Source organism: Meles meles, chromosome 5 (genome assembly GCF_922984935.1).
Source record: "Meles meles chromosome 5, mMelMel3.1 paternal haplotype, whole genome shotgun sequence".
Classification (NCBI taxonomy): Eukaryota; Metazoa; Chordata; class Mammalia; order Carnivora; family Mustelidae; genus Meles; species Meles meles.
Window position 1 is genome coordinate 140,258,299 of NC_060070.1, and position 22,467 is coordinate 140,280,765.

Genomic DNA, 22,467 nt, shown 5'->3' on the forward strand with positions numbered 1-22,467 from the left:
TCACATTTTCCTTCCTCAATGACTCTTGCTCTAACCTCTCTGACTTGTCCAATCTCCTTTTTGTATGCCCTCACAGCAACACGTATCTGTCCCATACAACATTACCACACTTCCCAATTATTTGTGATTATCTTACTGATCTCACATTTCAATTCCTGGACCTCTTTACTCCCACTGACTTCCTACTCTAACTTTAATCATTCCTTCCTGGAGCCACACTCTGGACTCTGACATCACTTGAAACTACTCCACTTCAGAAAGAGTAAATTCTACCAAAATCTGTTCTGCTACAAAAAACATTTCTGGAATACAAATTAGCTCACATGTACTTGATAAAATACAGGAATGATGTGAGCATAATAAAGAAGTCACTTAGTTCCTAACACAGCTTTTCCCAGTACATCAACGAAGTGAAGGGAAAAATCTAGCAACATATAAAAAACCCTAAGTCAAAAACCTGGGGCACCTCCAACAAGTGCATTCCTAGTGTCCAATGTTCAGTGCCGTCAGGAAGTGCTACACCTGCCACTGTATTAAGCCATCTGGGAAAAATTCAAGCCCAATACTGATCAAAAAGTACTAAGATATTTCCTCTTTGTTTTTATCAGCATGGACAATCTCTTGCATACTTTCTACTTTGTGTCATAACTCAATACTACTTTACTTTGCTGCTCTAATTAGCCACTGGGAACTTTTTCATTTGGCTCCTCTGACATACCTGTATTATGGTTTTTCTGTTTGCTATTTTCAGGCCCCAGAAGACACTGGAGGGTCATCCTGCATGCTTCCTGCCCCAGTCCTAGAATCGGCCACTTCTCCAATCATCCATTTCTCCAACATCTGGCTACTAAGCATGCTCCTTGTTACTGGGGTGTCACTGCTTTTGGGCTTTCTCATTGAGTAGAGCAAGGAAACAGATGTATGTATACTAAACCCCTGTGTGTGTGTGCCTACATTTCTATACATAACCATCCATGTTTGTATTAAACCAGACATGAGGTTCACACTAAGGTCTCCAACTTTATTAGCACACCGATCACTCGAACATTCTCTCTCTGCTTACCTATAAAACTCCACCCCAATGATAAGAAACTTAGCTCCCACCACCCACCATCCATTTAATTGATTCCAGTACACATGTATAGTAATAGCATCTGAATTGTTAACTCATATCCCCACGGGATACAACTTTATCAGTAAGTTTGGTTTCTCTTACCTTTAGTTTTACAGACTACTGATTTCCAAAGTTTCCAAAGTTCCAAAGCAGCACTCTTCCCCCTCTTCTCTGCTGCTGTTTCATATATTTGTAATACTGAAAGTTTTATCACATTCTGCATTTTATCCTGGGATTTGTCCCCCCAAATGATTTTTTTAATTTACATAAAGTTCACTCTATATGGCTGAAAACTTCTCTGGGTTTTAAATATATGGTGTGATGTGGGCGCCTGGGTGGCTCAGTGGGTTAAGCCTCTGCCTTCGGCTCAGGTCATGATCCCAGGGTTCTGGGATTGAGCCCCGCATCGGGCTCTCGGCTCAGCAGAGAGTCTGCGTCCCCCTCTCTCTCTGCCCGCCTCTCTGCCTACTTGTGATCTCTCTCTCTCTCTGTCAGATAAATAAAATCTTAAATAAATAAATGGTGTGATGTAGCCACTAGCAGAGCACCATACAAAATACTTTCCCTACCCTAAAAATCCCCTGTGCACTGCCTATCCCTCTCCTCAGGCCCCTGACAACCACTCTTTTTTACTATCTCTATCATTTTGCCTTTTCCAGAATGTCAAGTAACTGAAATGATACAGTATATAATCTTTTCAGACTGGCTTCTTTCACTTAACAATACATGCACTGGAGATCCGCAGGTGTCTTTGCAGGGACGGACAGCTCATTTCTTTATATTGCTGAATAATACTCTACTGTAAGGATATACCACAGTTCATTCACCTACTCAAGGACACTGAGGCTGCTGCTTGTTTGGGGCAGTTATGAGAGAAGTCGCTATGAACATCCACATGCAGGTTTTCGTGTGGGCTTAAGTTTTCACATCAGCCGGGTAGGAGCTCAGCTGCTGGTAAAAGTATGTTTAGCTTTGTCAGAAACTGCCAAACCACCTTCCAGAGCGGCCACATCTCCTCGAGCTCCCACCAGCCGTGCATCAGCAACGGGCCTTGTCAGGTTTTCGTGGGGCTTTAGCCATTCTAACAGCTGAAGTCTGTACGCCTTTCCTCTTTGTTTGAAAGGGGGGGTGCGGGCCGAAAAGGGCTAAACCCTGAATCAGATATTTATTTCTGATTAAACAGCTGTCAAGCACTTACATCTCTAAGAAGGAAGCCCAACGCCAGGGCTTAAGGCTCTGATTGATCAGCAGCCTGGGATGCTGGCCACAAATGCCAGTGCAAACCGAACTGGGCTTGTATTTTAGTAGGACTGTTATTTTTGTGGTGCTCTGGTCCCAAAGTTCCACAGGTTTTAAGTGGTCTGCCCCTGCCGGATTTTTCCCATAAGCCCCGTTACTTTTGGCGCCCAATTCTGTGGAACAGGTAGGAGCGCATTTTCCCAGGAACACGTTTTTGGCATTGGAGCTGAAATGCCTGAATCTTCCTCTAGGACACAACTCCCTATCATCTTCCCCGTTCGGAACACTTCGCTTCCACACTTCCTCTTGAACATCAAGAGGACTCCCATTCCCTGAACCCTTTTTCCTCTCTTCCCGTTTTTCCTCTTCCAGTAGAGGTACATGGTGGTCACTTACGAGCTCTCAAATATCCTTGCTACTTCTCTCACATGCCACCCTTCTTCCCCCACCGGCAGCCAGCAAAACCACAGCCTTAGGTCAACAGTAGACTCCGCCTTCCCTACTCTTGGCCTGGGCGGCTGCCCTCTCCCAAACAAAATCCAAGTCTTGCAACAGCCACCGCTACGAACCACTGCTCTCGGCGGGGCTCTCGCGGTGCTGTCAACCGCACACTGACAAACCTCTCGCTGGCTACTTCCCCATTCCCCTCCATGGCTGGCTACACGTTCTCACCACTCACGCGAAGCTTCAGTCGCGAACTCGGGTAAGTGAGCACACGGCCACACCGACTTCATCAGATAACGGGACTCCGCTGCTGTCCAGGGCCCGGTTCCACTCCTCACTCTCCTATTACAAAGCGGTCAGCGTCCACACGCATCTTCACCTATTCCCCTGTTTGCAGAGGAGTCACATGTCCTCCGCTCTTCTTCAGGACTGCCCTGTGCTCCGGAACGGCTCTCCTCCCTCCAAGCCAGCACTGTCGGCCTCCTAAGCTTTTCTTCCCCCTTCCCTTCTTCACTTTCCTTCCCCCTCCATCTCTCAATCTGTACCCGCAAGTGTCCCCAAAATAGCCACTTTCCACAAAATCCCACATGCCTTGGTGCTATAAACCACAGTCGATAATGCACTGGGCTTCACAGTGAGCATAATTAACTTTTTTTTTTTTTTGAACGGTAAGGTAACAAAAGCAGTACTATTACTATTAATTTTATTTGCCAGAAGCTATGTTAAATTCTGTCCACATTCACTGGGACTCCGTGCATCGGACTAACATTACGCTCTCATCCAACTTAATGTCACTCAGTTTCACCCACACTGCTGAGCTAAAACAAGACTTACTTAGAAATGATACAACAGTCTCTAACACAGTACTTTCCAAAGGGGTTTTTATGGATAATTTTGATTCTGTAGATTTTCATCGTCTTTGCTGACACTAGAAAGTAATCACCAGCCACAACCTAATTCCACTATCAAACATTTTAAAAAACAACAACAGGGGCGCCTGGGTGGCTCAGTGGGTTAAAGCCTCTGCTTTTGGCTCGGGTCACGATCCCAGGGTCCTGGGATCGAGCCCCACCTGTGGCTCTCTGCTCCGCAGGGAGCCTGCTTCTTCCTCTCTCTCTCTGCCTTCAAATACATAAATAAAATCTTTAAAAAAAAAAAAATTTAAAAAAACAACAACAATCCTGCCTTAACCTTCATCCTCCTCCAAGTACCCCGTGAGCTCTTCCTCCGCCTCTATTTCTCAAGACTAATCTGTATTCGCTATCCCCTCTGCTGGATCTCCACTACTGACTCTGATCTTTGCCCCATCACTAAATTCAGATTGCTCTTCTAAGGTCACAATGCTCTAATTTCCAAATCCAGTGGAAAAATTTCTCTGCTTGGCTCACTAAACTGATCTGTTGCATTTGACACTAAAGGTCACTTCCTCATTTCTGATACTCCGCTCAGCTTCTGTGACACCACACTCTTCCCCAATCCAGGTACCTCTTAACAAGTGCTCCTTGGACTCTCCCCAGTCTTTTAACGCTGACCTCGCTCCGCTCAGGGCTCCATCTCACTTTACCTACTCTCTTCTCTCTCATACCCTCTCCTTGAGTTTCAGCCACCACCCAGAGGTAACTCCCAATTCAGTCAGGGGTCAACAGACCCCTCCCCACACTCAGGGCAATTATGGTATGTGCCCACCCTTCCTACAAGAAATGGCCTCACAGGCTACCGCTATCTGAAGAAGCAGGGCCCAGACTCTCCATGTGCCAGGAGGGCACTCTGTATTTCATAACTACCCTTAACAACCCTAAAGCTGATCCAACACAGGTTAACAGCTGACACCAAGGCCACCAATCCAACACCACAGCATGTAATGAAAAGCTCTGCCCAGCTAAGAATGATGGCAATTAGCTTATCCAATCTGTTAAGCCCCTCAGGAATCTGGAATAGGAAGGAAAAGGATAAACCAGTCAGGAGGGAAAAGAGAATTAGACAACCAGAAACTACAGCAGAGTCACTTCAGCACTAGAATAAAGTGAAAAGTCATGAACTCCAGCTGCTGCGATACTTGGGGCCACCTAACTCCAGAAGATCTGTTCCTGCTCTTTCTGGAAGGCTTCTCCGGGTTCTTCTGGTTTCCGGTGAAGTCAGGTCATATGGCTGAGATTCCCATTCCTACACATCTCCAAATACACTGTAATACTTCCTTGCAATTATTATTCTGATTCACGGTTCACTGCAAGAAACTCACAGAGCTAGAAACGCAAGTGTCATCCTTGATTTCTCTCTCCACCGTTCCATCAACTCCTATCACTGTCACTTGAAAACATCACAAATACATCTGCTCTGCTCCACCCCACCACTGACCGGGTTCAGGTCCTTATTTCCTACAGAGACTTCTCAATGAGTTTGCTAGTTTCAGTCTTGTACTCCTTAAATCCATCTTCCAATTAGTTGTATAATAAGACAAAAAAGAAAATATGAACCCGTCACTTCCTATTTAAAATCCTTTGATGATTCCTCCTGTCCTGCCAAGTAAGATCTAAGCTCAGTAAAATATTCTGAAGGCTTCTCCCGATCCTCTCCCAGCGGCTACTTGTCACACACTCTTAAATTCCAACACACCAAAACTGCTTATAGATCCAAACATATCCAGTAGTTCTCACCTCTTAAGCTTTTAGTTATGCATTTTCACATGTAATGCCTAGCCCCCTCCTCCTCTCCTACATCCTCCTCATCTTGCTGGCCCAACCGCTGGCCTCAGCTCTCCCAAAAGCGGGCCCTGACTCACCAACTTCATCACTTCCAGCATCAGCCGGGGTGGACGCTCCTCCAGTCCTCCACAGGACTGTTGGAACTCTTCCCTCACTACGCTTTTGTGCTTTACCTGCTTCGAGCTCTCTGAATTCAAAGATAGTATCTTATCACCTCTGCATGGCCAGAACTGGCACAAAGTCAACATGCACTAAAAGCTTGTCGAATAAATGCATGGAGAGCAAGGCATGCACACAAGCTGTCCAGCAGACTACCTGCCCAACAGCAACGGCTCCATGAATTATCATCACCACTACTTTTCTACAAATGTGATTATTAGATTTACATAATTCTTGCAGCTATCAACTACCATTTTTGGAGCTAAATTTCCCATAATACTGGCAGAGATCACAGGGAAAAGCTCGGTTTGTTTTTTCAATTCCTTGATTTTAAGGAACCTTTTATATCGTTCCCCATAATTCCTAAAAAACGTTTGCATTGGTACGCAAGCAAATATTGTCAAGATATTTGTTTAACCTTAAGAAGTGCAAAAAATTGGGGCGCCTGGGTGGCTCAGTGGGTTAAAGCCTCTGCCTTCGGCTCAGGTCATGATCCCACGGTTCTGGGGTCGAATCCCGCGTAAGGCTCTCTGCTCAGCAGGGCCCCTGCTTCCTCCTCTCTCTCTGCCTGCTTCTCTGCCTACTTGTGATCTCTGTCTGTCAAATAAATAAATAAAATCTTTAAAAAAAAAAATAAAGAAGTGCAAAAAATTCAGTAAGCGATTCAAGAAGTGTCAAAGGACTAATGACTGGTGATACTGGAAGGGATGGTAGTGAGGAGCACAAGAATGTCAGCTATCTGGTTAGATGCCATTAATAATGCTTCAGTTAAAAGTGCAATTCACTAGTTCATGGCTACCTATCATTTCCAACTTTCACTTCTCTGTTTGTTTCCTGTAAGCTGCCCTCAATCAGTAGAATCAAGGCACCTGGACTTATCTATTGCCGAAAATTAAAACTCAATACAAACTGAAATAGGCAATACTCTACTGTAGGAAAGAGCACTAAATTTAGAGTTGGGGAAAATTACTTTCCAACCCTGGCTTACTTGCGACTGGGAAAAAAATCTAACCTCCAGGTGCTCCCACTTTCTCACATCTCAAATGAGAATTCCACCATCTTGTCCAAATCCACTAACACGTTTGTGTGTATTAAAAAGCTTTGTAAAGCATCCAAATGTGATAACTTCACAAAGAGAAAAATGCATTCTGTAACTGAAACTTTTAGGACTAATTCAATCCATTGTCGTATGCAATAAAATGTTTTAAGTTGGAATAAAGTCCTCATTATCACTAAGTCTAAACTTGTCACATTCGTACTTATTCGAAGCTGACAATTTTAACAAATAAAAGGGGCTATGCCTGAGTATTTCAACAGTTGGTGTGTGACTGCTAAGCAAAAGGTCGTTTTAAAAATTTTAACATATAGTATACACACCCTGCTCTTCCTCTGCAATCCAAGCAACTTTGACTGCACGTCTGGCATTGTTTAACATTAATCCCTTCGAATCATTTAAGGAACCATATGGCTTCCCAAAACAGCAATTCCAACTTAGAAAAATAACATCTTTAAAAACCGAGCATGTTCAGAGCAAAAGAAACCTAGATATTTCTATTTCAAAGGTAAGAACAATCCTTACCATTATGGAAAATAATGATCAATCTTTTCAAACTCTGTAACATGCAAAAACATTTTATGAACAGTAGTTTTAATGTTAAAAATGTCTGGAAAATGCTGAGGTAAAAATTAAAGTGGCACTATGAAATGTTAAAATGCACTCTTATTTTGTGACTTCAAAGTTTTATTCTCCACTACCTATGACACTTCCCCTTTGCTCCCTTCCCCTATTACTAGGACAGAGTTGCCCAGTACTTTGGTGTGGTCCACTCAGAAGGCACACAGAACGACAACAGGAAAAAAAAAAAAAAAAAAAACAAACCCACACACATTAAAATAACAAGACAAGAGGAAGAGGCAGTAGAAGGGGGGAAAAGAACAGTGTTTGTGACAAGGGGGAAGGGAGAGACAAAGGGTGGATAGAAGAGAGGGAGAGAAAAGAAAAAAGATAACAAAATCTGTTCCTCCAGAAGTAATGCTTCATGTTTATAAAGCAGTGAAGTTTCCAGAAAGTGAATCTTAGTGTTACACAACAAAAAGTAATAAAGAGGCCAACGGGGAAAATAATGGGAGGCAGCAGAGTCATAAATATTCCAAACTCCAACCAATTCCTCATAAGCATGAACTTTTCTCTGACCCAAATCATAATTTTATATAAAAGGACTTAGTAAAACTAATCAAGGCATGTTACAGTGCTAAAAAAAAAAAAAAACCCAAAAAAACAAAAAACAAACAAAAAACACAAATCATCACAAAACCTAGATCTCACGAAAATTCAGAGCTGGAAATTTCCTTATCATCCAGCTCAACTCTCTCATGTCTCAGAGGAAGAAACTGAGGCTCCCGTCCTGTAACATGCCTAAAATCACAGATGATTGCAGGACTCAGCAAAGCTAGGATTCTTTGTTCAAAAAATTTCCATACCTTTTGCCTCTCATTTTATAAGCTTATTATTAACCATCGACCATAAATTTAAGATAAAGTTTTGTCAAGTCTAACAAAAAGCCTTCCGGTAGCCAGATAAGAAGTAAACACTTCATAGCACAGCACTGTTCACATAAATTGGAACACAAAATTAAATAACAGCCTCCACAGAGTCTTAACAAAATGTCCTAACTTAAGAGAAAACAAAGGTCATTTTAGACCATTTAGATTAAGAAACAAAATATTTAAAACTGAAAGTACTCCTCTGGATCTATGGCTAAAAGAAGGAATATTCCACAAGGCCTATTTTTGTGCATGATTCTTTCCAGCTAAATCATTTGGTAGATTTCTGTCGCCATTCGCCTTTCTGATTAAATAGCACTTATTTATCAAGGTTCTTCTCATATTTTAGTCTTGCATGCTTTAAGAATTTAACCACAAGAACTATTTATATCCTCTACATCCCTGTCACTAGGATCTGATTAAGACCCTTCCTTTGTAGCCAATCAAAAGGAGGCTGCTTTGAATGTAAAAGCTCCTGCTTCAGGTTTGGGGCCTAAAAACTGGATTTGGTTCCAGACAGACTGATACATCAGACTTATTTTGTTTTTTCCCAGACAAGAAAACTTGACACATGCTATTATTCTGGGGTACATTTCAAAAAATTTTCAAAGCAATTTATAATTTTATATAAAACTCATCTGTTTAAAGCTTTGTTTTAACAGAGAAGAGGTAGGTGAGGGAGGAGGGGGACAAACACAAGCCTAAGGCTGCTTTTTGTTTTTGTTTTTAACTGCAGGTGTAAAACATATGCCAATTTTCTTTAAAATGCTCTGTAACATTTTAAGATACCCGTTTCCAATCAGACTTCATATAACACCAGCACGTAAATACAGGGCATTTCCAATCAGTAGTGGTAGGTTTCTGCTCCCCTAAAAAAAAACCTACTTCTGAGATTCACCTCTTATCCTCCCAGTTGCTTTGAGTAAGAAACGCTGATGCCAAACTTGGAGCCCTTGTCCTTTTGTCCCCCCCAGACAATCTCTGGCCTGATTTTGGACAAAATCCTCCACTGATTACCCCTCCCCCTATATATCCCTGCTCTCCCTTAATTAGAAATCATACCTCGGAATCGTGCCTCTGTTCCCCCTACGTAAGAAGAGAACGCCTGACCCACCGCCACCTGGAGAACAATGTAACCCAACTCCGGGTCCATAGATGCCTCTATCCGAGCCCTGAGATTTATCTTCAGGGGAAATCAGAAAGCGAGTTATGTCCTGTCATCCTGGATTCCCTCAAGGTGTCCTCCTCCTGGCCTAGGATTACCAGCTCCATTACACCTAGGGGCATTCTACTCACCTGCCTTCCCCAAGAACCTGGCCCCTGTCCCCGCGACCCCGGTCCCACCCTCGCAGCAGCGGAACCGGCGGCGAGTCACCTCGGAGGGCACGGAGCCCCGGGCGGGAGGGGGTCGGGGGCGGGTCGAGAGTCGGCAGCGGCGGCGGGACACGTCGGGTCAGTGGCCCCACTCCCACCGCACGACACACGCCCAGTACCTTTGTAGTGCACCCGCAGGTTGTTCTGAGAGAGGCCGATGTAGCTGAACTTGTCCTTCGGGCTCCAGGATCGCGGCAGCGGCGTCTCCTGCTCGTCCACGGCCGGGTAGAGGCGCTTCAGTCGCCGCTGCAGCTCCTTCTCCTGCTCGTTCAGGGCCGAGTCCCCGTGCGGGAAGGGGGCCGCGGCGCTGCTGCCCGCCGCCAGGGTTGCGGCCGGGCCGCCTCCGGCCGGGCCGGGGCCCACGGCGAGGCCCGGGGGCGCTGGGGGTGCGCTGGTGGGGGCGGCCGCCGAGGCGGGCGGCGGGGGCGGCGGGGGCGGCGGCGGCGGGGCCGCGGTGGCGGGGGGCGGCGGCGGCGGCGGCGGGTGGAGGAGCAGGGCGGCCGCCGCGGCCCCCAAGCCGCCGCCGCCGCCCGCGCCGCCGCCGGGCGAGCCGGCCGGAGAGGAGCCGGCGCTGACGGCCGGAGGCGCCGGCAGGACGATTCCGGAGACGGGGGCCACGGCCGCCGGCGGTGGCGGCGGCAGCTGCTGCTGCTGCTGTTGTTGTTGTTGCGGCGGCGGCGGCGGCGGCGGCGGCGGCGGCTGCTGCCCGGACATCCCGGCCGCGACTCAGCCTGCGGCCACCTCCACCTCTTCTCTCCTTCCTCCTCTGCTTCCCGGGGGCGCTGTCGCTGCGGCCGCCGGCACCAGGCGCCCAGTCCGCCCGCCCCGGAAGGAGGCGGCGGGCCGCGCGCCGAGGGAGAGCGCGACGGTTGGGGGGCTTGGAGACGGGGGAAAGCGGGCGGCAGGCCGGGGAAGGCCCCGAGAGAACGTTGGCCGGAGTGCGGGCGCGGGCCCGGGACGAGGCGCCGAGGGCGGGGGCGAGGCGAGAGCGCGGGCGCAGAAGGCGCGGTGGCGGCCGCTGCGGCCGCTACTCTCGCGGCTGTTTCCCGGCGGGCGGGCCAGGCCGGCGCGAGACGCTGCGCGCGGGCGGCGCTGGGCGAGGGGGCGGAACGGAGGCGCGAGGGGCGGGGGCAGCGCGGGCGGCGGGGGGCGGGCCCGCGGGGGTCCCGGCTCGCGGGCCGCGGGGGTGGGGAGAGGGGGCGAGGCGCGCGGCCGGAGCGGCAGAGCGCTCCTCCGGGGCGGGGCGTGAGGCTCCCGGCGCGGGGTCCCTCCGCGTGTCCCCGCCTCCTCCCGCGAGCCCGCCGCTGCCCCCCCATCCCCCGCCTCCGGCCAACACCCCCCCCCCCGCCCGGGTCCTCCCCGGAGAATCTCCTCCTACTTTACTTCTTTTTGTTGTCGTCGCCCCACCTCCTCCCTCCCCGCCGCCGTAGGGTTCCCGCTGGAGCGGCGGTGCTGCTTCTCGCCCAGGCGAAAGTAATCGAGCCCGGCTGGGGCCGCCGCGAGCCCGGCCCGCGGGCGCCCGGGACGAAAGGAGCGCCTCGGCTCCGGGGGCCCGACGCAGCCCCTGAGGTGAGCGGTCCCGAGAGCGCCCGCGGGCTGCCCAGGCGCCGCTTGGCCGCGCTTGCCCAGGAATAGGTTCCCTTTCGCCTCCTCCCTCTCTTTATTTCGCACCGAACTTAATACTCTTAACATTTATCATATGGGGACAGGAAACCATTTCTGAAGGCAAAGTCTCCCACTTAAAATAGTGGTCATTCTATTAATTAATTTTATGAGGACTTAAAGTGAACTTGGAGTGGTAGAAGGTGCCACAGGAATACTAATAAAGACTGGCATATCTTCAAAGAGCAGGAACATAAACTGTATGAATACAAGATTGTGGTGTGCATTTAAGAAAGGGCTTCTAAAGACGTCAAAACATTTTATAGACTCATTAATTTTCATAACAGACCTCTTTGTTAGGTAGCAAAGAATTATGCACATTTTTAAAACAAGGAAATATTCACCGAGGTCAGCAGAGTCAAAAATAGGACTTCCTACTTTGCAATTCCCAATAGAGTGCTTTGCTTGGTCGACTAATTTGGCACAATTTGCCAAGTGTTGCTCTCTGACCCATCCTAGCATTACTATTTCGTTTACAACACTTCCCTTTGTTTGGGTCATCCTTTCCTTAGCTGGCAAAATCGGTCTTAACGCGTGTAAACGACATGCTATAAATTCTGCTATTTTGTTTGCTTCCAAAGATACTGTGATGGTAATTGGCCAAATAAGCAAGGAATGAATGGTTTGCTGAATAGAGAATTATTTATTTTGTCTTGAAGAGGCTAGGTAAATGATGATTTAATTGACGGCCCCTAATGTGTGGCCAGAACTAATATAAGCTATTCAGTCTAATTTCTCCCTCAATTACCCAGACAACTCGATGCCGTGTTGTTCTTTAATAAAAATACCCGATAATGCTAACCTATTGTTTGGTGACTTTTTTCCAAGCCACTGCTCTTTAAATTACATGATGTCATTGTATTTAAATTGTTCTAAAACTTTCATTTATATTACAGTAACAATGAGTTAAGTGTAAGCCAAACTCCTCTTAAATGTCGACTAATCAAGGTTGAATAAATGGGCTCCAAGCCTCACCAAACTTTCTTGAAGCAGTCAACAAGTTTTTAATTTATGAAGATAAACTTTTCTGTGTCAACATGCTTAGAAACCATTTAAAACCTTACATATTCTAGGAGCAGTTGAAAGAATGAAAGTATCTGACATTTTGTTAGAAGCTTTATTTTTTTTTTAAGATTTTTTTTTTGTTGTTATTTATTTGACAGACAGAGATCACAAGTAGGCAGAGAGGCAGGCAGAGAGAGAGGGGGAGGAAGGCTCCCCACGGAGCAGAGAGCCAGATGCAGGGCTCAATCCCAGGACTCTAGGATCATGACCTGAGCCGAAGGCAGAGGCTTTAACCCACTGAGCCATCCAGGCACCCCTGTTAGAAGCTTTTTAAGGAGTACCTGGTTGCTCTCCAAATAAGTGACCTCAAGAAATTAATGCCTTCACTTTGGGGGGAGGATGCTGTGAAATGGCCACTCTTTCATACTAAATGTGGCAGGAAACATAGATAATGTTATTTTAGAAAGCCACATATTTGCTGATACTTATAAAGTGACATAAAGGTATTCGTGCCTTTTGACTTCCACCAGAAAGTCAAGGCCAAGTGATAAATCTAAAATGTGGCAGAATCTCAGGCTAACAAGAACTAGATGAAATATGCAAGCAAACAAAATGTCCAACAGGAAGAGCCTGGTTGAAGAAATTGTCATCTAACCCACTCCAAAGAATTAAGAATACAGGAGCACATCTAGCTCATTCGCTTGAATTTTTTTTTAAATGCATCCCTCTGGGCAGTGGAACTGCCAAAAGAAGGAGGCCGACCAATGAGAAAAAGGCGCTCCTTTCTCTTGATTTAGTTATTGGATATTAGGCCCAATTTTAGACCTCTTCTCTCTGGGCTTCTTACACAGGCCCAGTCTGAAATAAGTATTATATGGCTCCTTAAAAATATGGTTTTGAAAACACAGAAGAGAGATTATGATGCACTACATGGGAAATGCCTATATAGTAATTATACACTGCCAAAATTGTTACCAAAAAAGATGTGAAGGGAAAAAAAAAAAACCACAAAAATGTTTCTATAATGGGCAATCATAATATATCATTAAAAGTAATTTTTTTGAAATATTATGAAAATATTTTCTTTAAATTTTATGAAAATATTAGACTTGTACATAGAGACATTTGTGGCAAAAATCCATTAGCCTTGGACTTGTACACAATCTTTTTGTACCCGTTTCCAGTCCTTCCCATGTATCGCTATAATATTGATATATATCTTTGCTATAATATTGATAGATATCTATCTGCTGAGGTTCTTGGTAAGAACCAATAGAAGCCAAACCTGGCTCTCTTAAGCAGAAGGAACTTACTGGAAAGATACTGGGTAGTTCTCAATTGACAAACAGGACTAAAAACAAAGGCCAAAGGGGGTCAAGCAGCATAAATGTACTGGCCAGAACCCCACCACTGGTCCCAGCAGCCACCATCTGATGCCACCTACCACCTAGCTTCTCGTCCTTGTGACCCCTAATCTTTTCATCACTTGCTCCGTTTTCAAAGTTGGTGAAGCCTCGGTTGCATGACAGTGCCGGGGGCTACTGTGAGCAGAGATTCCCGACTTCTCCTTATAGAGAAGGATTATAGAGGTTATAGAGGTTCTGAGAGTGATGCCCTCAGCTCAGGGTAGGCCTGGAGTGCCTAGAGCCTGCAGTGCTGGTCTCTTCTGGCAGTGAGCAGCCTCCTGCATTCACAGAGTACTTTGCATGGCATGGCATAAAAAAGGTTAGAACACACTGCCCTAGTGGAAAAAAGGCCACTGATGTCCATCGTTGAGGCTATCCCCGTACTAGGAAAGAGGGTCAGATGCTGGCCAGCCAGGTTCAGTAAATATCCATGACAGTAGCCTTTGTGGATATGCTGGAAAGTGTGATGGCCAAGTATCCAAGATCTGGAGTATGGCTTTAGGGTCTGCATTAGTTAACTACCCCCAAATTTAGTGGCTTAAAATAACAACATATCACACAGTTTCTGAGGGGCAGGAATCTGGCCCAACTTAACAGGGCCCTCTGCATTAGACATCTCCCCAAGTTGTCCGCTGGGCTGCCCTCATTCCAAGACTTTTTGATGCGAAAAGGATCTACTCTCAAGTTCACTCCTCTGGTTATTGGCGGGATTCTGTTCCTTGAGGTCATTGAACTCAGGTCCTGCGTTCCTTGCTGGCTATTGGCCAGAAGTGGTCCTCAGTCCCTTGGCCCATTGGGTGCCACCAACAAAAACAGCTTGTGTCATCAAAGTGTGTCAGCCAAGACAGCAGTACCAGCAGGACAAAAGTCAGTCTTTTGTAGCCTCATCAAAGAAGTGCCATCCCATCATTTTTACCCTCATCTATTTGTTCAAAGAGAAGTCACTAAGTCACTCTAGGTCACTAGGTCCAGCCCACATTCAAGGGGAGGGGATGATACTAGAGGATGGACAGAGACTTCAGAGTCCAAGGCTAGGTCGACAAAATCTAATGAGATTTTGCATCCTATCTTACGCAGGCCAGGGAGGTCTAACTTGCTGACTATGACCACAAACCCAGAGATAGGATTCTTGGGGCTTTGGGTTCAGGGTGAAAAGGATCTGCAAAATCACATGAAATAATACAAATGCATTATTTCATATTCATGTGTGAATAAAAGGAGCTATAATTCAGTGTTCATTCATAAAATAAACACGAACCCAGAAGTTATTAAATTTAGAGGAAACTCCATGTTTTATTAATCAGTTCTAGAAGAATTTGAACAAAAACTGCAATTCTGGCTTAAAGAACCCGAGTTAACAAGTTAATCTACCATCAATCTGATTTTCCTCTTACTTTCTCCTTCTGTTTTTTCTAGGCTACTGTAACTCCTCTTTCATCTGTCAAGTCATATTTTTTCTTCCATATGGATCTCTACGTCTCTTTTTGTTTCCTCAGTGCCACGAAAAGTACATACAAAATGGAGTAACAGGGAGCCGAACTTCCTGGGAAGCTCTGAAACTCACCTCGTCTGCACTGTCTCCCTTAATGCTACTGGGGAGGTGTGATCAGGTTCTCGATGGATTCATGAAATGGGAAGTCTGCCCCAGAATTTCCCCAAGTTCCAGGCAGTGCCTCTTACCAGCCTAGGAGACATCTATTAGTTAAGTGGATTCTGAACTGTACCAGTGGCCAAAGGTGTGCTGTTTTTGTCCATTTGGGCTGCTATAGTAAAATACCAAACACTGGGTGACCTATAAACAACCAATGTCTATTTATCATAGTACTGGAGACTAGCAAGTCCAAGATCAAAGCACCGCAGAGCCAGCATCTGGGGGTGGCCCTCTTCCCCTTCCCCGTTCATGGATGGCTGTCTGCTCACTGTGTCCTCACATGGCAGGAGGAGCGACGGAGTGCTCTGGAATCTTTTTTATAAGGGCACTAATCCCATTCATGGGGGGCTCCACCCTCCTGGCCTAATTACTGCCCAAATGCCCCACCTCCAAATACCATCACAATGAGGATTAGATTTCAACACGTGGCTTTGGAGGGGGAGGGGATACAAATACTCAGGCTATGGCAAATAGGAGAGAAGAGACAGGTCGAAGGAAAATAAAAGACAAAACTAGAAAAAACAGAAAAGGAAAAAAATAAACGGGTCCTTAACAGATAATGATGAATAGTTTCCCAAAGTGCCAGACATCACTGAGGGCTGTTACTTGCCTCCTACTTCCGTAAGATGTGGGCTGCACGTCAGCCATCTTTTATAGGTATCTATTATATGCAATACACAGTGCATGTGGACATTTCTAGAAAAGGGGTGGGGGGAGTCTTAAGCTCCTTGCCTTAAAGGAGTGTATAGTTTTGTGGAAAAGAATATTGCTTTTACACGACCAGTTATTCAGATCGAGGATGAAAAGTGCTATAATAAAGACAAAAAGCAACATGGCTATTTTTCTAATATCCCAGGAAATGCAATTCTCCAGCCCAATCCATTGTTATAAGTAAAACAAATTAATTCTTCAATCTGAATTTCTTTGCACCCAGGTTACTGCATGGACATAATTACATGTATTTTTTTTTAATCATGATGGGCTTCAAAGAAGTTGCAAGGTATAATTTGCAACCTAAGTAAACATAAGAAAAAAAATAATTTAGTGAAGCGATTTATTTTACAATTCACTATTTCCTTCATCATGGCTATAAATCATCTTATGCTCAGTAATTAATTTTTTAAACATTTTTGTTTGTTTTGCTTAAGGGCCTTTAGGAATATGCAAGGAAAAATATGCCTAGCACTATGTGAAGATTTTTAAAATCGTGATGTTTCAAAGATGTCAGAACATCTGTATTTTAGGGGCCCGTGGATGGCGCAGTCAGTTAAGCCTCTGCCTTCGGCTCAGGTCATGATCCCAGGGTGCTGTGATCAAGTCCTGTAGCGGGCTCTCTGCTCAGCGGGGAGCCTGCATCTCCCTCTCCCTCTGTCCCTCCCTCTCCGTATTCTCTCTTGCTCTCTCTCTCTCAAATAAATAAAATCCTAAAAAAAAAATCTATATTTAAAAAATCAACATAACTGTTTCAAAGACTTCTTTAGTAGTTTTCTGCTTCAGCTGCTGCAACCCGTCTATCTTACAAATATTTAACTTATAAATAGATATCAATTATTTGAAGGAGCGGCATTTGCTGGGAATTACTGGCCTGTCCCCTGCCATCACCAACCATCTCAGTCCCTCATATGTGCTTTGTGTCACTATCCATCTGAAAATGTCCCGCAGATCATCAGCATTCTTCAGAGACCGAAGACCTTTCTAAATCCTTAAATTCCAAATCCCAGCATCGCGTAGCATGCTGCCCTATAAAATCCAGTAAGTACAATGCAAATCATCTACATGGTTAGAGAACAACAAAGTTGCACTAAACACGAGGCTGCTGGGTGTTTATTCCATGACTAAGTGCATATTTCCGTGTAGTGCACTAACCTCATCACACATGTGAGGCAATCTGTGCTTCGCAAAATTACAAATGTGAACTATGTCAAGAATCTTCTGGGCTGCTTCTAAAAAGTCAAGACCGTGGGTGTTCAATGTTGAGGCTAGTGGGTTGGATTCTTCAGCACCTCCCTCTTTATCTTGGTGCCGTCGTATACACACACACACATCCACGCTGTAGTTGACCCCAAAATAGCATCCCAGAAGACAGCCACCTGTGAAGCTGGATGTGACCTTACTGGAAAGAGGGTCTTTGCAGTTATGATTAAGGACCTTGTAATGGGATGATCCTGAATTGTCATGGTGAGCCCTAAGTTCCAGGGCAAATGTCCTCCTAAGACAGGCAGGGGGTGATTTTGGACAGACAGATGAGGAGACACACACCCAGAAGCCAAGTGAAGACGGAGCAGGCGGAGAGCCTGCCGCAAGTCAAGGATGGCCAACATCCACCAGAAGCCGGAAGAGGCAAAGCGTGGATCTTCCCTTCCGGACATAGAAGGGGCGCAGCCCTGCCAATACCTTGATCTCTGACTTCTGGCCTCCGGGGATGTGAGAGAATAAAGTCTTGTTGTTTTCAGCCACCAAATTTGGGGTCCTTTGTCACGTAGCCTGGGTAAGGAATGCACACATATACTTCAGATGTATATCTGGGGTTCTGGGGACAAAATGTTGCACAAAGTTGTTAAAATAAGTATACTGTGTGTTGTAGGAGCCAGGGTGATCGACTAACACATTTCCTTCACCAGAATTGCTTTTTTGTTTGAATGTACTTTGCTGTAAGATTCAGAGTCCGCCACCGTGTTAGTGGTGTACCTCAATAAGGCATATCTAGGCTCACGACTTTTCGTGATTTAATAGCTTAGCCTCATCTCTCTCTCTCTCTCTCTCTCTCTCTCTGTCTCTCGGGGTTCTGATTGTATTTCAGTAAAGGAAGGGGTTATAAGCACTCTGGTTTGATGGAAAAGTATTTTATGATTGGGGTATGAATTGAAATGGCTCTTTCACTGTGTGGGATGTACAGATGCCATAAACAGGCCCTAAGGACACTATCAGAGTGTCCCCTTGGCCACCACAGCTCAGAGCTGTTACTTCTTAACCATTCCATGCCTAATGGCACACCTATCATGCTTTAATGACTATAAACATCTGACTCCATAAGGATAACTTTGTAGGATAGGTCAGTTGTCTTCTGTCCGGTTTCCTAGAAGCAGAACCTGAGATGGGGTTTCTTTTTTTTTTTTTTTTAAGATTTTATTTATCTATATATCATGAGAGAGAGCATGGGAGGGGGAGGGTCAGGGGGAGAAGCAGGCTCCCCACTGAGCAGAGAGCCCAATGCGGGACTCAGTCCTGGGACTCCAGGATCACCACCTGAGCTGAAAGCAGTCGCCCAACCAGCTGAGCCACCCAGTTACCCCACAGTTTCTTTTTATTATTACTGATTTATCATTTTTTAAAATGTTTAATCCCAGGGGCGCCTGGGTGGCTCATTGGGTTAAGCCTCTGCCTTCAGCTCGGGTCATGATCCCAGGGTCCTGGGATTGAGCCCCGAATCGGGCTCTCTGCTCAGCAGGGAGCCTGCTTCCTCCTCTCTCTCTGCCTGCCTCTCTGCCTACTTGTGATCTCTGTCTGTCAAATAAATAAATAAAATCTTTTTAAAAAAATGTTTAATCCCAATATAATTAATGTACAGGGTGATACCAGCTTAGGTGTACCATATAGTGATTCAACTTTTTTTATTTAAAGGTTTTTTTTTTTTTAAGATTTTATTTACTTATTTGGCAGAGAGAGATCACAAGTTGGCAGAGGCAGGCAGAGAGAGAGAGAGAGGGAAGCAGGCTCCCTGCTGAGCAGAGAGCCTGATGGGGGACTCGATCCCAGGACCCTGAGATCATGACCCAAGCCGAAGGCAGTGGCTTAACCCACTGAGCCACCCAGGCGCCCTCAACTTTTTTTAAAAAAGATTTTATTTATTGTTTGACAGAGAGAGAGAGATCACAAGTAGGCAGACAGGCAGGTGGGGGGGGGGGGGCGGGAAGCAGGCTCTCTGCTGAGCAGAGAGCCCTATGTGGGCCTCGACCCTAGGACCCTGACATCATGACCTGAGCCGAAGGCAGAAGCTTAACCCACTGAGCCACCCAGGCACCCTGTGATTCAACGTTTCTATCCACTACTCAGTGTTCATGGCAATAAGCGCATTCTTCATCCCCTTTATTTCACCCATGCACCCACCCACCTTCCCTCTGGCAACCACCATTTGGTTCTTTACCCATACAAAGTCTGTTTTCATGTTCCTCTCTTTTTTCTTTGTTTGTGGAGATGGGGTTTCTGATGCAAGTGATTTTTTTTTTTTTTTTTTTTTTTGAGACAGTGCTCTCAAGCACCATCTGTAAGCGAAAAAGGAAGCAGGCAGTGCAGGGGAAGAAGCCAGGCAAAGACAAGTGTCCAGGGGCACCTGGGTGGCTCAGTCAGTTAAGCGTCTGCCTTCAGCTCAGGTCATGATCCCGGATCCTGAAAAGTCCCCCATCGGGCTCCTTGCTCAAAGGGGAGCCTGCTTCTCCCTCTGCCTGCTACTCCCCCACTTGAGCTCAATCTCTCTCTCTCTCTCTCTCTCTCTCTCTGACAAATAAATAAATAAAATCTAAAAAAAAAGATGAGTGTCCAATGAAGTCTGGCTTCTGCCTGACCCCATGGGGGGCTCTGAAATGTGTAGGGCACTGCAGCGTTGCCCCCCCCTTGGGCAAGAGTCCAGGACTTTTATAACGTGTATTAATCACTCATCAGCTGCAGACCACCTCCCTCCCGGGGGAAGCATAACATCCCAGTATCTCTGGGCCGGGAGACTCCCTACAGGCAAGGGCAACCCTCTGGAGAAGGACACAGTGCGAACTGCTGGCAACTCACGTTCCCAGCAGCCTGAGATGGGTGAACCAGCATGTAATAGAAACTGGTCAAGGTACTAATAGCTATTTCGGGATGTGTGGGCTCTGCTTCCGACTGCATTTCTAATCACACGGCTGATCACTTCCATGAATACCGATGCCATAAGAGAACTTTCTGGCAGAGGAAAAAAATATGTTTGCATTACTGGAGAGTTGGAAAGTCACAAGTCTTGGAAATCATATTCGGGAGATAGTATTAGCAAACACTTTCAAGTTCTAATAGGAATCATCTGGGAAGCGTGCCGTTTGTAAAGAAATCTGGTTTTAGGGGCGTCTGGGTGGCTCAGTCGGTTGGGCATCTGCCCTCGGCCCGGGTCATGATCCTAGGGTCCTGGGATCGAGCGCTGCATGGGACTCCCTGCTCCGTGGGGAGCCTGCTTCTCCCTCTGCCCCTCACCCTACTCGGGCTCCCTTTCTCTCTCTCAAATGGTAAATGATTAAGATCTTAAAAATAATTTTTTTTAAAGAGAAAAGAAATCTGTTTTCAGGACACATGTGGGAGCCTGGCCCAGCTGTGAGTTTGTGCTGCTGTGCTCAGCACTGACCTCACATGGTGCTTAGTTTCCCAGTCTGTACGTCTTCCTCCCCTTGCAGCTGGCCACATGAATGTCCGTCTGTGTCACTGTGGTTTATTTTAGTTTGTAAGATCCTAGTAGGCTCAGGTCACCTCTATTTATTGTTCTCTCCATGTGGCATGTTGCACAATTACCTGCCTAATAACTGCTTCTTGTTGACGATGCAGTGTAGATAGGTGACTATCTGCCTGTCGACGGCGGCAATGACATTTCACTTGATGACCGCCCGCGCTTTCAGCATATGACGAAGGCGTCATCCTCACATTCAGATACCTCCAGGGGCCACACAGATCTTGTGAAACAGTGGCCCAGGTTAGGTACAAAACAACAGAGAGAAGTGAGAACTGTAAGAGGCAAAGTGTGTAGGGGATTAAAATCGGTATGTTCGAAACTCTGCATGGGTGAAACGAAATCATTCTGTAGGTGAGACCTGGTTAATGGGTCACCAGCGAGTGGCCGAACGGCAACTCTGAGCTCCAAGCTGGAATTTCAGTCTGATTACAGGTGTCTTGGATGTTCTCTGCTGCCTCCCATCCACCTGGGTCCCCGGGGAGCCAAAGCCTGTTAGAATTTGCTTCTGCCCACCATGGCCAGTTGGAAGCACCTGAAATTTCGGTCATGCTGCCCAGCTTGTAGAACCAGATCTAGAGATCCTGATAGACTGCCCGGCTTGCCAGGGACAGCTGAGTCACAGGTGCCCCATATGCTTTAACACAACCAGGAGAGACACCTTCAAAGATCCTAAATCCTTTGGAGGGTCCCACCTCTAATAGGCTCTCCTTAAATACTTCCCGATGCCACAAACAAGCTGTTTTGATAATCTTTGATTCCGGGTCTGGAGAAGGACCTCATGGGTTTGATTCTCAGAATAATCTTTCTCGCCATTTGCTTATGCTGCAAAGATTACACACACTCATCACAAGCGTTTGCAGGAATGTGGAGAAATTGGATCCCTCATACGCTGCTAGTAGGAACATAAACCGGGATAGCCACTATGAAATCCAGTAGGGTGGGTCCTCGCAAGTTGACACTTACAGGAACCCTTTGACCTGGCAATTCTGCTCCTACGTACACACCCAAGAGGAATGAAAACATGTCCACATAAAAGCTTATGCACAGAAGTTCATAGCAACAGAACTCATAATTGCCCAAAGGTAGAAATCATCCAACCGTCCATCAGCGGATGAACAGATAAATGAAATGTGGTATATCCATTCCATGGAGCAACGAAAAGGAATGAAGTATGGGCACAGGTTACAATGGCTGGACCTTGGAAATGGTATGCTAAGTGAAGGAAGCCAGTCATAAAAGACCAGGTATTTTACAATGCCATTTATATCTTTTATCAAACAGTTTTAAAATCTGTTCTTCTACTTTCTTTTTCGAGCATCCACTTTGTCAATTTTATAATGGATCGCCAATAGAAATAGGGGTTGGAATTCAAAAAGCCCAATGTTTCTGTGTTCAGTGGTGAGAATTCCACTCAAGACTCCGATGTCTGGAACAAGTGGACCAGTACAGTGGTTCTCAAACTTTACACGGCAGGAATGACCCAAGGCATAGATGCAGGGCACAGAGTGCATCCGAATGACCCAAGACATCAATCTATGGATCTGTAGATCCATAGATTTGTTAATTTCCAACAAATCCATCATATTCCCAACAAGGTACCCCTGATTTGGCTGGTGGAAATTTGTTGCTGCTGGTCTGAGGACCATACTTGAAAATTACTAGACTAGAATTTCTTCTTATTTATTTATTTATTTTATTTTGAA

The 22,467-nt window shown here is 46.0% G+C and overlaps 1 protein-coding gene across 3 annotated transcripts in view; it reads right to left on the minus strand.

Annotated features, from left to right (window-relative positions):
* RANBP9 (RAN binding protein 9) overlaps positions 1-10,420 on the minus strand; it is an 87,530-nt gene extending 77,110 nt beyond the window's left edge. For all 3 annotated transcript variants that reach the window (XM_046004165.1, XM_046004167.1, XM_046004166.1), the window contains exon 1: positions 9,696-10,420. In XM_046004165.1, coding sequence (XP_045860121.1) covers positions 9,696-10,290 — 595 coding nt within the window. In that variant the 5' untranslated portion in view covers positions 10,291-10,420. The remainder of the gene's footprint in view (positions 1-9,695) is intronic.
* Between the last annotated feature and the right edge of the window lie 12,047 nt (positions 10,421-22,467).